A 13212-nucleotide genomic window follows, 5' to 3' on the forward strand; every position below is an offset into this window, starting at 1 on the left:
CCGAGGCCACCTCGTCTCCTTCCTCGGCCCCCATCCTGCCCGCCCCTCAAACCCCTTGTCTCCCGCATAGCAGTCCCCTGAAGGCCATGTCCCTCAGGCAGCCAAGGGACCTCTGTCCACAACTGTACTCATGGTGTGTCACTGGCCCAGCACCTTGCTGAACGAGCGAGGGGCCACCCTCTTCCTTGCCCAGAGACGCCTGGCTCAGCTCCCACAGCCCCTGCTGGGTGGCCATGCACTTACTTCTTTGGGTCGGTGAAGGGGAGTGGCCGTGGCGGGGGCTCGTCTGTCCTCTTCCACCCCGTGGGGTGCTTATTGCGAACGGGCTGCTTGGAGAAGAAGGACTTAGGGACGGAGGCGGAGAGCTGGAAGGGGCTGGACTGGGCCAGCTGGGAAGGCCGAGGAGTCTCTGCGCTGGCTGTTTTGTAAACCTGAGCGGGGTAGCCTGCCCGCGAGCTCATGTCACTGCAGAGTAAAAACCAGAGGAAGTCTGCATGAATCCACTCCACATTTTGCAAAACTGATCTGTTCCAATTCACCTTTGGGAAACACAAAGTATTCTTCACAGGAGAGGTACAAATACACTACAGCAATGGAAAATTCAAGCACAGAAGTCTGTAAGGAGGGTGCCTGGGTGCCTCAGCTGCCTACAGCTCAAGGGCATGATTCCGGGGTCCTGGAATTCAGTCCTGCATCGGGCTCCCTGAGGGGGCCTGCTTCTCCACCTCTTGTCTCTCATGAATAAATAAACTCTTAAAAAAATGTCTGTATGAAAAAAAAAATGTCTGTATGGAGAGAAGGTGAAGTTGCCTACACAGCCCCTCACCGTACCCCAGGAATGCCCTTCTAGCACATGTGGTACCTCTCTGGGGATTAAAAAAGTCACCACCGTGGGTGGATGCACCCCGAGATTTCCCTGTCTCCTGGGCACAGCCTACATAGCCGAAGATGGGGATCCTACCCGCCTGTCTCTAGAGGTTTCCATGGTTTACAATTTGCTCACTCTCTTGCTGCCTTGCACTTTCTCTCCTTTTTCCTATGTATTGCAAATACGCATGCGAATACAATTAGAGAGGTAAGAATTATTTTTTTTGGCGGGGGAGGACTGTATTTTTCTATAACTGGGATCACATTAATATGTGATCTGTAATCACATTAATAAGTTGTTCTATAACTTCTTTTTTTACTTAAAATACAGCTTGCCAAGTAGCCTTTTCATTCAGATATTTTTTTGAGTACCTGCTATACATCAGAAAATATCTCCGCTGATCTAATGATCTAAAACCACAGCTTGCTATTCAAATGCTGGATTCCCATGGAATCAGTGGTACAACAAACCCATGTTGCTAACCAGTACACAACTTTTGGGGATTCAATTGTTCACTCCTCTGAGGCAATGTGACTTTTAATACTTTTAAATAACATTCTAATTCCACTTCAAGTAAGAGGCATTTAATGAAAAAATTAACGCCTTTGGGGTTTAAGCCAACAAATCCTTTTTGAAGGTCAATTTAACAATATGAAGGGGTGGGACTTTTGACTATGATCAAATGAGGAGACTGGCAAATCCTCTCCCCCAAAGCACAAAACAGACACAACCACCACTTCAGCACTTTGGCAACTGACCAAGGGCATACGGCAGTCTAATGGTCATCTCTGCTTGAAAAACCGGTGTACTTCAGATATGGAAAGAGGAAATCTGTGGCATTTGGGCTGGGGCTCCTCTCATCCTCCTGCCCAGCTCAATGAATAAGGACATTCTGACATATCCAAACCTTTGGGACAGCATCAAGCATACTGACGTGTGCGCACCGAGAGTTTTAGGAGAAGTCAGGAAAGAGCAGAAAAAAGACTTAGAGAAATAGTGGCTGAAAACTCCCCAAATTTGATGAAAAAAATTCGCCTACACATCCAAGAAGCTCCACAAACCCTAAGTACGGTAAATACAGAGACATATGTATCCAGAAAAACAGCTCAAAGTCAAACAGTGAGATAAAAATCTTGAAACAAGAGAAAAATAATTCATCACATACAGATAAGCATCGATATAATTAACTGCTGACTTCTTACTGGAAACAATGGAATGGAGTGTTTTCAAAGTGCAGAAAGAAACAAACCACCAACCAAGAATTCTGTATCCAGCAAAACTATCCTTCACATATGAGGCAAAATAAAAATATTCCTAGATAAACAGACTGAGAGCTTGACTGCCAGCTCATCTGCCTGGTAAAATAATAAAAGAAGTCCTTCGGGTGAAAGACAATGACTTCAGGGGTGCCAGGGCTGGCTCAGACCATGGAGAGTGTGACTCGATCTCGGGGTGGTAGGTTCAAGCCCCACACTGAAAAGATTACTTCAGAGAGAGAAAGAGAGAGAGAGAGAGAGAGAGAGAGAGAGAGAGAGATAGCAAGTGCGCATGAGCGCATGGGGGGGAGGAGTAGAGGGAGAGAGAGAAGCAGACTTCTTGCTGAGCAGGGATCCTGACTCAGGGCTCAATCCCAGGACCCCTGGACCATGACCTGAGATGAAGGCATATGCTTAACTGACTGAGCCCCCAGGTACCCCTAAAAATAACATCTTAAAAAAAAAAAAAAAAAAAGAAGAAAAAGATGAAAAGGACTCCAGATGGTGACCTGAATCTATACAGAGAGATGAAAGGTCCAAGATGGTAAATTTGTGTATTAGAATAAGACCATAGATTTAGGTTTTATTTCTTCGCTAACTTCCTTAAAGACATAGGATTGTAAAAGGCAGTAATAAGAGCACTATACTGTTGGGCTTATAACATACATGAATGTAATAAAATGACAAAAATAGCACAAAGGATGGGGAACCAGATGTGGCTATGCTAGAGAGAACTTTTTCTTTAAAATATTAAAAAAAATTTTTTTTTTGAGAGGTGGGGAGGGGCAGAGAGAAAGGGAGAGAGAGAATCCCAAGCAGGTTCCATGTTCAGTATGGAGCCTGACTCACAACCTTGAGATTATGACTTGAGCCAAGATCAAGAGCAGGACCAACTGAGCCACCAGGTGCCCCTGGAGGAAAATTTCTGTATTTTATTGGAATTATATTACTAGACTTGAATTACACTGTTAACATACATATTACAGTAACTAAAAAAAAAGTAAAAAAAAAAAAAAGAGATATCCAAACGGTACAATAAAATAAATTTATTTAATACAAAGGTGGCAGTAAAGGAAGAACAGAGGGGCCCCTGGGTGGCTCAGTCAGTTAAGAGTCCAATTATTATTATTTTTTAAAGATTTTACTTATTTACTCTCAAATAAATAAAATCTTTTTTTCAAAGATTTATTTATTTATTCATGAGAGACACAGACTGAGAAAGAGGCAGAGACATAGGCAGAGGGAGAAGCAGGCTCCCTGCAGGGGGCCCGATGCAGGACTTGATCCTGAATCCCGGGATCACAACCTAAGCCAAAGGCAGGCGCCCAACTGCTGAGCCACCCAGGAGTCCCAAATAAATAAAATTTTTTTTAAAAGATTTTATTTATTTATTCATGAGAGAGACAGAGAGAGAGAGAGACACAGAGACACAGGCAGAGGGAGAAGCAGGCTCCATGCAGAGAGCCTGACATGAGACTCAATCTTGGGTCTCCAGGATCATGCCCTGGGCTGAAGGTGGTGCTAAACTGCTGAGCCACCCGGGCTGCCCCAAATAAATAAAATCTTAAAAAAAAAAAAAAAAGAGAACAGAGCAAGAAAGTGAACATAAGCAAACAGCAAAATGGGAAATGTAAATCCAATTATTAATAATTTCTTTCAATGTGAATGTTTCAACGCCCAAGTTGAAAGACAGAGATTGACAGACTAGATTATAAGCAAGCTCTGAAAAAGAAAAAAAAAAAAAAAATTAAAAGCAAGCTCTGGGACACCTGGGTGGCTCACTGGTTGAGCACCTATCTGCCTTTGGCTCAGGGCATGATCCCAGATCCTGGGATGGAGCCTGCTTCTCCTTCTGCCTGTGTCTCTACCTCTCTCTCTGTCTCTCTCATGAATAAATAAATACAATTTAAAATAAAATAAAATAGAATAGAATAAAATAAAATAAGCAAGCTCTGACTAGATAAGCTTTCTATGATTTAGCAACATTTATTAATGCGGCCACGGTTATGAACTGGTGGGGGGATGCCCAGGGAACCATGGAGCGTACAACACCAGGAAAGGACCTAAGGTGATTAGGCCTCCCCAGGGAGGCAATGGCACCTGAGCTGAGAATTCAAGGATGAGTAACATCAGTCTAACATCTGATCTCTCAGAAACCTATGTCACAGAAAAGCCTGCACAAGTACTTCTAGGCACATACATGGATAGTCACTGTGGTTATTGTGTGTAATTGAGAAAATCAGGGGTGCCTGGCTGGTTTGATAGGAGGAGCATGTGACTCTTGATCTCAGTGCTGTGGGTTCAAGCCCCATGTCAGGTGTAGAGATTACTTAAGACAATAAATACAAACTTAAAAAAAAAAAGTAAGTTAGATTTGGCTTGAATGTCTTTTAACATGAGATTACTAGATGCTCCAGGCACATCCTGATGATCAAAAACAAAATCTGGGTGGCTCAGTTGGTTAAGCATCTCACGTGGGCTTGGGTCATGATCCTGAGGTTCTGGGATCAAATCCCCATCAGGCTCCCTGCTCAGTGGGGAGTCTGCTCCTTCCTCTCCCTCTGCCCCTCCCCCTGCTTGTGCTCTTTCTTGCTCTCTCCCAAATGGAAATAAAATATTTAAAAATACAAAACATAAAACAGAACAAAAAATGATACACCCAGCTCAAAGAAAGAGGTAGGTCTGTTTATGAAAAAGGACAGATGTCTGAGTGGAAACAAGGCTGGGAAACAAAGCATGACTCTGCTTTTTCTTTTTATACATGCACATATACTGCAGGATTACTGGGCTTTTGTTGTTTTGTCTTTTTTACAAAAAGGAACTGTACAGTTTTTTTTCCCCAACTGTGGGTCATGAAATCATTTTACTGGCTCTTGACCATTATTAAGGAGGAGAAAACCCATAAAACTGAACAGATAGGAATAAAAAAACATCGGTGTACCGCATGCAAGCTAAGTAAGGGTAAGTGTTTTGTGAAACTTCGTTCTGGATGTCCGTGTGGGGTTGTAACATAAGGTGCTTCCCCCGTTTTGGGTAATGGTCAACAACGTTTGCAAGAACTTGGCTGGTGCAGGTCTGGAGAAAAATCTCTGGGTGAGTGTGCACTAACTGGTTACCTCTGGTTACTAATGATAGGGAACACGTACAGAATATAAGTGTAGTGAAACCACGTAAGTGGGGCAGGGTAAAAAGGCAGTGCAACGTGACACGCCAGTCTCCCTTCCTGAGGCCACCAAGACCCATCCTTTCTTGTCTTCCACAGAGAGCGTGGGCACGTAGAAGTGCACGTGTGTGAGAGGGAGTGTGTATCATTCCTGCTTCTCTTTGTGAAATAAATGGCAGCATATCATAAACTTGCTGTGCACCTTGCTTCCACTTGAACCACATATTCTGTAGATCTCTCCACGTCACTCCATACAAGACCCCTCTTGTCAATGGCTGTGGGGGGGTTCACCCTATAAATCTATCGCTAGTGATTTTAACCCTTTTACTTTCCATGGTACATTTCTCTACCTTGCCATCAGGCACGTTCATTCAGCTTTGGTGAGCTGAAAAAACAAGAGATGATTAAAGAAGGGGGAAAAGATGAAGGTCCTTTGTCTCTGTCTGCCAGCCGGCTCCATCCACCGCCTCCTAGAGATGGGTCTGACCCTCTCTGTGCCCTGCCACAGACACTGTGGGTATCGGCCTCATCCCCCCTCAACCTGTAAATGGAGGTGGATTTTACTTATCCCTTGCTTGAGGAAGGTGACCTGACACCAGCCAGCCCAGAGGGCAAATCGTAACTGGGTGGTGCCACTTGTCTGGGATGGGGATGGGTGAGACCTCAGGGAACGTGTCTATGGAATGCCTGCTGGGTGATTTCTGGGGAAGATTTCTTTGATAAAAAAACCTACAAAAGACAGTTGCAGGAAACATCACCTTCTCTTCTAGTGGACACCGTGACTACTGGGTGAATGACGGCCACTCTGAGAATGAGGGGAGCTAGCCTGCAGGCTGACGGAGGCAGGTCAAAAAAAGCAGAAAGAACTTAGGTCTCTGAGCCAATATATTACCCAGTCGCGGGGCCTTCCCTAAGTTGGCACTTGGTGTTCTGTGAGATAGTGGACGTCCCTCAGCTGAGCTGGGATTTTCTGTTACTTGTAGCCAGAGGCACTCCCATGACTGGCTCTGTCTTTAGCTTCTCCGAGATGCAGTAGATGGTGCTTCACACACAGGATGGCCTCAACACAGAACTATCCCCCGGAATGCGCTATCTTGATCCAGCCCGAGGTGGAGTTCTCACCCCACCTACCCATTTCTTTCTGAAGCACCAGCATGGACAGGTGTCCTCCCTGGGCCTCAGCTGACACTTGAAAAACAAGGCAGTGCCGTGTGGTTGGCGAGAACGTGGGCTGTGCTGCTCACCTGCCCCAGGCTCCAACCCCAGCTCCGAGTGACACACTGTGGCCTTAGCTCAGGTCCCTTCCCCTTAGTGAGCCTGTTTCCTCCTCTGAGGAATGAGGAAAAACAGCACCACTGCATGAGTCCCGTGTGCAAAGTTATATACGGATGTGGTATGCCCAGGGGCTAAAAGCCAGGGCTTCGGGCCCAGCCAGGCCTGGGTTGGGGGCATCCCGCTTTGCACTCCCACCCCACCTTCACCTGGAGAGGCGATCTGTTTTATAGCTCAGATTTTGTTGGCGGAAACGGTTTTGTGATTTACAAAAAAAGCGGAGAAACCGCAGGCTGGATGGAGAGAGCAGAGTTGCACTCACACGTGCAACACTCTAGTCTTGGTGGGTGGCCCGGGGTGGGCGACAAGCATGAAGGGGCTGTGCCCCTGCCTCCAGGAGGCAGGGCCAGTGTTGGCTGTGCACAGCTTGTGAGCATGGCCAGGCCTTGCTCCCAGCATCTTACAGGCATCCCTTCTTAATTGTACTGGCAATCCCACGAGGCAAGAGCTACCACCATCTCCATGTTCCGAATGGGGAAACCGAGGCCCAGAGAGATTAAATAACTTGCCCTGAATGATGCAGCTGGTAGGGGTTGGAGCTAGGACGCAAACTCAGTCTGGCTCAAGAGACCTTGCTTTTAACCACGAGCCTGTACTTTCAAGGACAACTGCAGTCACGATAAATACGTGATAAGTGCAAACGAAACCTAGCAGCAGGGGATATTTTTGTACCCAGCTACGTCTCAGGCCCTGTGTGAAGTACTTTAAATGCATGATGTCGGTTCATTCTGGCAGCCGGAGACCACAGATCCTATTATTAACCCCATCATACAGATGAGAAAATTGAGCCACAGAGAAACTAAGGAGCCTGATGGAGATCACACAGTTGGGTCAGCTGTGGAGCTGTGCGATCCGGACACTGGCAGTCCGAGGCCACGGGCCAGGGAGTAACACTCCTCACCCACGCACCCCTCACTGCTTGGCCTTAACCGCTGGACCAACCTTGCCCTCTCTGCCTGGTGTTAGCATGGCCTTGAGAGCTCAATCAGTCCCTGCAAGTGGCTGGAGTTATCATGCTCCAGGGCAGGAGTCGTGAGTGGCCACGTTTCACCCAGGGGCCTGGGAGCAGAAGTGGCAGGTCTGCAGGGAGGGTATGAGCTCCACCTGATGTAGAACCCAGTCACCTTCTTCACCCCATGCCCCCCAGCACTGCAGCAGCCTCCTCCTGCCCACCCCCACCAAACACAGCCAGAGGGAGCCTGTGAACACCTGAGTCGGATCACAGCCCTCTGCTGCCCAGGACCCTCTGTAGCTCCCCCTTACTCAGGGTAGAGTCAGAGGCCTTTCCTCTGCCCACAAGGCCCCATACCACCTGGCCTGTCCCCTCTGCCCTCAGCTCCTCCCACCCACCAAGCTCTAGCCACGTGGAAGCGCTTCCCAGCCAGAAATATTCTAGCCTCAGAGCCTTTGCGTTACTCCCAATTTTCCTTGAGAGGGCTTGGGCTCCTCTCCCAGACTGATTGTGACTCTCCAAGTGGGTCTTGGTCACGTGTGACCCCCATGGACCCCCCAGGCCCTCGCATTACCTTTAAGCATTGTGTCCCCAGAAAGGTATCCCAGAGACTCCCTCCTGGCACAGCCCGGGGAAGCAGAGCCACGTGCTTCCTGCCTGGCTATGGCAGCTCCACGTGGAGTGGAGAGCCTCTGACCGCCCCTTCACAGCTCTGACAAATTGCTCTGGAAACCCAGGAAGCTTTGGAGTGTGTGCTGCCTCAGGAGAGGGCGGGGGGCCAGGTGGCTGCCCGCCTGGGATCACTCAGCCCACGGCAGTGCCCACAGCGGGCGCTGGCGCCTGGCAGTGTGCCTGGAAGCTGGGCTCCCATGACGAACGTCTGGGGAGAGAGTCTGCGAAGTCACTGAAATCATCGATGGGCACAAGCTGCTACAGGCTCCAGCAGCTTCCACAGCGGGGCTGGAGCACAGGGAGCGAGTGGGTGGGTGTTTCCCTGTTCGGGCACGGCCTGGCCCGTCCCTCTCCTGGCAGTCCTCGCATTTTGCGGGCAAACTCAATTCTTCTACCCTTCAAATGGTCCAGAGTAATCTTTTTTATTCCCCCCAGAGTAATCTTTTTAAAACATAAGTCAGATTATGCATTCACACGCCTCCCAGGGCTCCCACGTCCCTCAGGAACAAGTCCCCGCAGCTGACTGTGGTCAGTGAGCCTGCCAGCACCGGGCTCTGGCCTGCCTTGCCACACCACGTCCTGCCCCTCTGTCCGCCGTGCCCTGTCCGACCCTTCCTCTCTGGCCACCTGACCATTTCTTAGGCATGGCACGCGAGTTCACCTTCAGGGTCTGGCCATTTGCCGTTTCCTCCGCCTGGGTTAACCCCTTACTTCCTATAAAATACCAAGTTCTCTGAGAGGCCTTTCTGGCTCTCCGTCCTGTTGGGTGCCCCCCCCCCGCCCCGCCCCCCAGACCTTATCACCATCCGGCATAGTAGTATCATTGGTTGTTCTGTCGTCAGTTTGTCTTGCTCTCTCTCCAGGAGGATGTCAGCTCCACAAGAGAGACACCTGAGCCTGTTCCCTGCCATGTCACCATGTTTGGAATAGACTCGGGCACACGGTGGGTGCTTCAGTGCTCAGTAAGGATAACATGCCTCTCGGCTGGGCCTGCCCCGCTGTCCTCTTCTTAGGAACCTCACCACTCCCTGTCTGTAGCACCCTCCTGACTCAGCTCGCTGGCACCGTCCTGGGCCTGGGTCTCCCTCTCTTCCTCCATGTGAATGAGCAAAGCCACATGCTGACACAGTCACAGCTGCTCTGTCCTCTGGTCCGGGCCCCTTCCTTCTCACATCTCAGCCTCAGCCCTGTCCCTAAGGTCTGCCTCCAGTCCCATCCCCAGCACTATCTTTCAAAACCTAAACCTGCCTGTACTACCCTTTCTGCTGAAATCTCTCTTTGCTGCCCATAGCTCTGAGAATGGAATCTAAACTCTGTACTGTGGATGACAGGGCCTTGCATGGTCTGGCTTCTGCTGACCTCCCCCAAAACTCTCTCATCAGCTGCTCCCTCATTTTCTACCTTTGAGCCAAGGAGCCTGTGTTCAGCGACCTGATGGCATCCACCCTTTCTACCTCAGGGCCTTTGCACACTTTGCTACTCCCTTTCATAGGGACACCCTTTCCACATCCCATCTTTTCCATTCTTTTAAAGATTGATTTATTTATTATTTTAGAGAGGGGGAGGGGCAGGGGGAGAAAGAGAATCTTAAGCAGACTCCCCGCTGAGGGCAGAGATTGACACAAGGCTTAATCTCTCAACTCTGAGATTATGACCCGAGCCAAAATCAAGAGTTGGATGCTTAACTGACTGAGCCACCCAGGCACCACCCTCTTTTTTTTTAAATTGCATAATAGCTCACATGTAGTAAAGTGTATAAAACATAGACATTTAACTTAAGAAATTATCACAAAGCAGACACCATGTAAGCAGTTATGTGGTCAAGAATGTATCACCAGCCCTTCAGAAACCACTCACCTGCTGCCTCCTCCTCAGTGCTTTTATCTTTGCACAAACCGCTCCTCACAGAAACCACCTCTGCCCCTCAGGCTAGATTAGACATTCCCTCCAGCCCTGCACCACATCCACCCTCAGATCCCAGTGGGTCTCTTCTCCCCAGGCTTTTCCCTCCTCTCACCTGTCTCCCTGGTGCTTGGTCAGTGTTAGGACAGCAGGGGCCCCGCCTGCCTGCAGCACCCAGTGGAGGGCCGGGCACACAATGGGCACTCGCTGTGCAAACACACACAGGTGCTCTGCTATGAAGTTCTGTGGAAGTAGAGCCAAGGATGGCTCTGGCGCGTGCCTGCCTGCCCTGGAGGAGCTCAGCTGGGCATCAGGCTGTCATTCCAGCTCTGCCCAAGGATGCAGACTAATGACAGGGGATGCAGAAGGCTGGGGGGCTGCCCGGTGCAAGGGGCAGTGTGACCGGCGGCAGGGGTAGGCACATGTGGGCCTCTTGGGTGCAGGTGTCAGTGACTGTCTGGGAACTTGCCCTGTAGAGATGGTCAGGTAGTGGGAGGGCCACAGCAAAGTGAGGCCACAGTGGGACTTGCACATCTTCTCTGTCTGGGACACTCTACCCTCCTAGTCCTCCTGGTTATAGGAAAGCCCCTTCCACCATGGGGTCTGGCCCCTCCTTTGGGCTCCCACATCCCAGATGCTTCCCTCATCTTGGCACTGCCCACTCTGGGCTGCCATTGTCTGGGGATGGGTTTGTCTCCCTGCTGGGACTCTGAGCCCTGAGAGGTCAGGCCTGGGGCTGTCTCAGCCGAAGGGCTGTCCCAGTACTGCCTGTAACTGGCAACGCCCAGGAGAAATATTCTGATTTAGTTAGTTTTAGAACAATCCCCTGTGATTTTGACAACAGTCAGGCTCAAGGTCTATTGCCTGGTCCTGTGCTCAGAGTCCTACAAACATTAGCTAATTCAATCTTCATATCCCTAGGAGGCAGGTATGTGATTTATTCCCCACTTTACAGATGAGGAAACTGAGGCCCAGAGAAGTTCAGTCATTTGGCCAAGGCCACACAGCCAAGGCAAGGCAGAGGGAGGGCTTGAACCCTGGTGGAGGTCCACACTCTCATCTACCATGTAGACGTTTCCTTAAATCAACTCATTTAATTTTCCTTAACTTGTCCAAGATGGTATCTGTAAAAGCTGGGGATGGATGGGTAACGCTTTCCTAATACTCATTAAAGCAAACATATATCCATTAAAAAAAAAAACCCATTTTCCTCCTGTACCACCCAAAGCACCTCAAGCACCCCATTTTGGGAAATGCTGTTCCACACTAGAGCCTGGTTGCCTAGGAGAAAACTTCGGGAAGCAGCTTAATGAGTAGATAAGAATGATTTGCAATTAGCATCAATTGTCTGTATGCAAATTAAAGCTCCCAACCGCAGGGCCCTCTTTTGTAGTGGGTTCCTCTCCCATTTTATTTCCTTCATTTCTGGGTTCAGCAAATCCTTCTCTCAGACACAGGGTAATTTCATATCCACCCCCTGGCTTCAGCCACAGTCTACTCCCCAGTGCTGCTGCCTTTCTAACACAGATTTCAAAACCCTGCAGTTAGCCAGATTTACTAACATGGCCCTATGCCCAGCACAGGGCCTAGGAGGGTCGAGATCTGGGACCCCCAGGGCACCCAGGACTCTGCTGGCGCAGAGCCCTTCTCAGTGGGCGCACTTTGACATTTGTCTCAGTGATGGCCTGATTGTCGTCTGCCTCCCTCAACTGATATGGGTGAGAAGGGGTGTGGGACTCCTGCATTTGCTCATCTTTCCCCAGCTTCCAGCCCAGTGGTCTGCGCCATAACAGATCCCTAAGAAATATCTGTAAGTGAGATGAATGGATAGATAAATGGATGAAGGAGCTGGTCAAAAGTCTGAGAGTCTGAATGATTGAGAACTACCTGCCTGGCAGTGCGGGCTAAGCCGGAGGCTAAGCTCAGTGGGATTCATGCCCTCACCACCTTCACCCTTCTGGGCTGCTGACTCAGGGAGGTCCAGGACCAGGGCTGGGGGTGGAGGGGCACCCACAACACAGGCACTCTCAAACACAGCAGTTCCCAAATCTGTCAGGGAACCACTGCTAAGTCATGAGATCATTTAAGGGGGTATGGAGACGTATTCACATTCTCAACAGATGAGGCCCCATCAGAGCGCTTCACACAGTCAGGCTAAGTACTATTTGGAGGCACTTTTGCTTCGCTTTTAAACACAGCTATTTCTGCATAGACACAGATGAAAGTCCACTGTAGGCTGTGGTCAAAGTCTGGGGCCACTGCCTGGGTGCATGAGTCCTGGCAAAGGCATCAGGAAGCCAAAGGGGAGGAGGACCCCCCCGCCCCCATAGGGGTCCTGGGCCAGCCCCTGCTCAGGTGTGGTCAGGGAAGGGGAGGAAGGCTGTGCACAGGGGACTGCAGCACAGTAATTCCTGCCTGGGGCCACAGACCTCAAGGGGGCACGTGTACCAGAACCTCAAGAACCCTGTGAGTGCAGAACCATTTTTCTACCTCTATGCATTCTTCTGGGTGACGGTTCTTGGCTTTTGTCAGATGCTCAAGTATATGTAGTCTAGGCCCCAGACTGATGGCTCACTGATGCCAGTTCTTTCTCGCTTACTCCCCTGCCTGCCTCTCCACCAGTGCTTCTTAAAGTGTGGTCCCCGGACCAGCATCATCATCACCATCTACCAGGAACTTTATAAAATGTATATTCTTTAAAAAATGCGTATGACTTCCTTCAGCCTGTTTGCTCAAGGGGCTCTGGGAAAGCTTTTGGTTTCTTCAGAGAAAGGGAGCTTCAAGAAGAAGCAATCTTCCTTGGTTCTCTGACTGGACGGGGTGCCCCAGGGGCACCACAGCCATCTCAGAGGAGGAAGCTACAGGCCTTCCCAGAGCTGCTGTACTAGCTGAGCTCTGCCCTCTGTGGAGTTCACATCAGGAGACTATTAAACCTCTATTTGTTTAAGCCACTTGAAGGTCAGTTTTCCTGTTAATTCCAGCCAAAGGCACTCCTAACAGTTACCCCCAGAAAGCATAAAACCACTAGTCTCAGCAGAGAGAGCAGGAAAGAGAGACAGAGGGTCAG

At 49.5% G+C, this 13212-nt stretch overlaps 1 protein-coding gene across 7 annotated transcripts in view; it reads right to left on the reverse strand.

Annotated features, from left to right (window-relative positions):
- The window catches only part of SIPA1L3 (signal induced proliferation associated 1 like 3), a 235052-nt gene that overhangs the window by 26490 nt on the left and 195350 nt on the right, over positions 1-13212 (reverse strand). For 6 of the 7 annotated variants that reach the window (XM_072779621.1, XM_072779648.1, XM_072779638.1 and 3 more), the window contains one exon: positions 244-465. The exons of the other annotated variant lie outside the window; for it this stretch is intronic. In XM_072779621.1, the coding sequence (XP_072635722.1) occupies positions 244-465 (222 nt within the window). The remainder of the gene's footprint in view (positions 1-243; positions 466-13212) is intronic. 7 annotated transcript variants of the gene reach the window in all.

This window comes from Canis lupus, chromosome 1, assembly GCF_048164855.1.
Source record: "Canis lupus baileyi chromosome 1, mCanLup2.hap1, whole genome shotgun sequence".
NCBI lineage: Eukaryota > Metazoa > Chordata > Mammalia > Carnivora > Canidae > Canis > Canis lupus.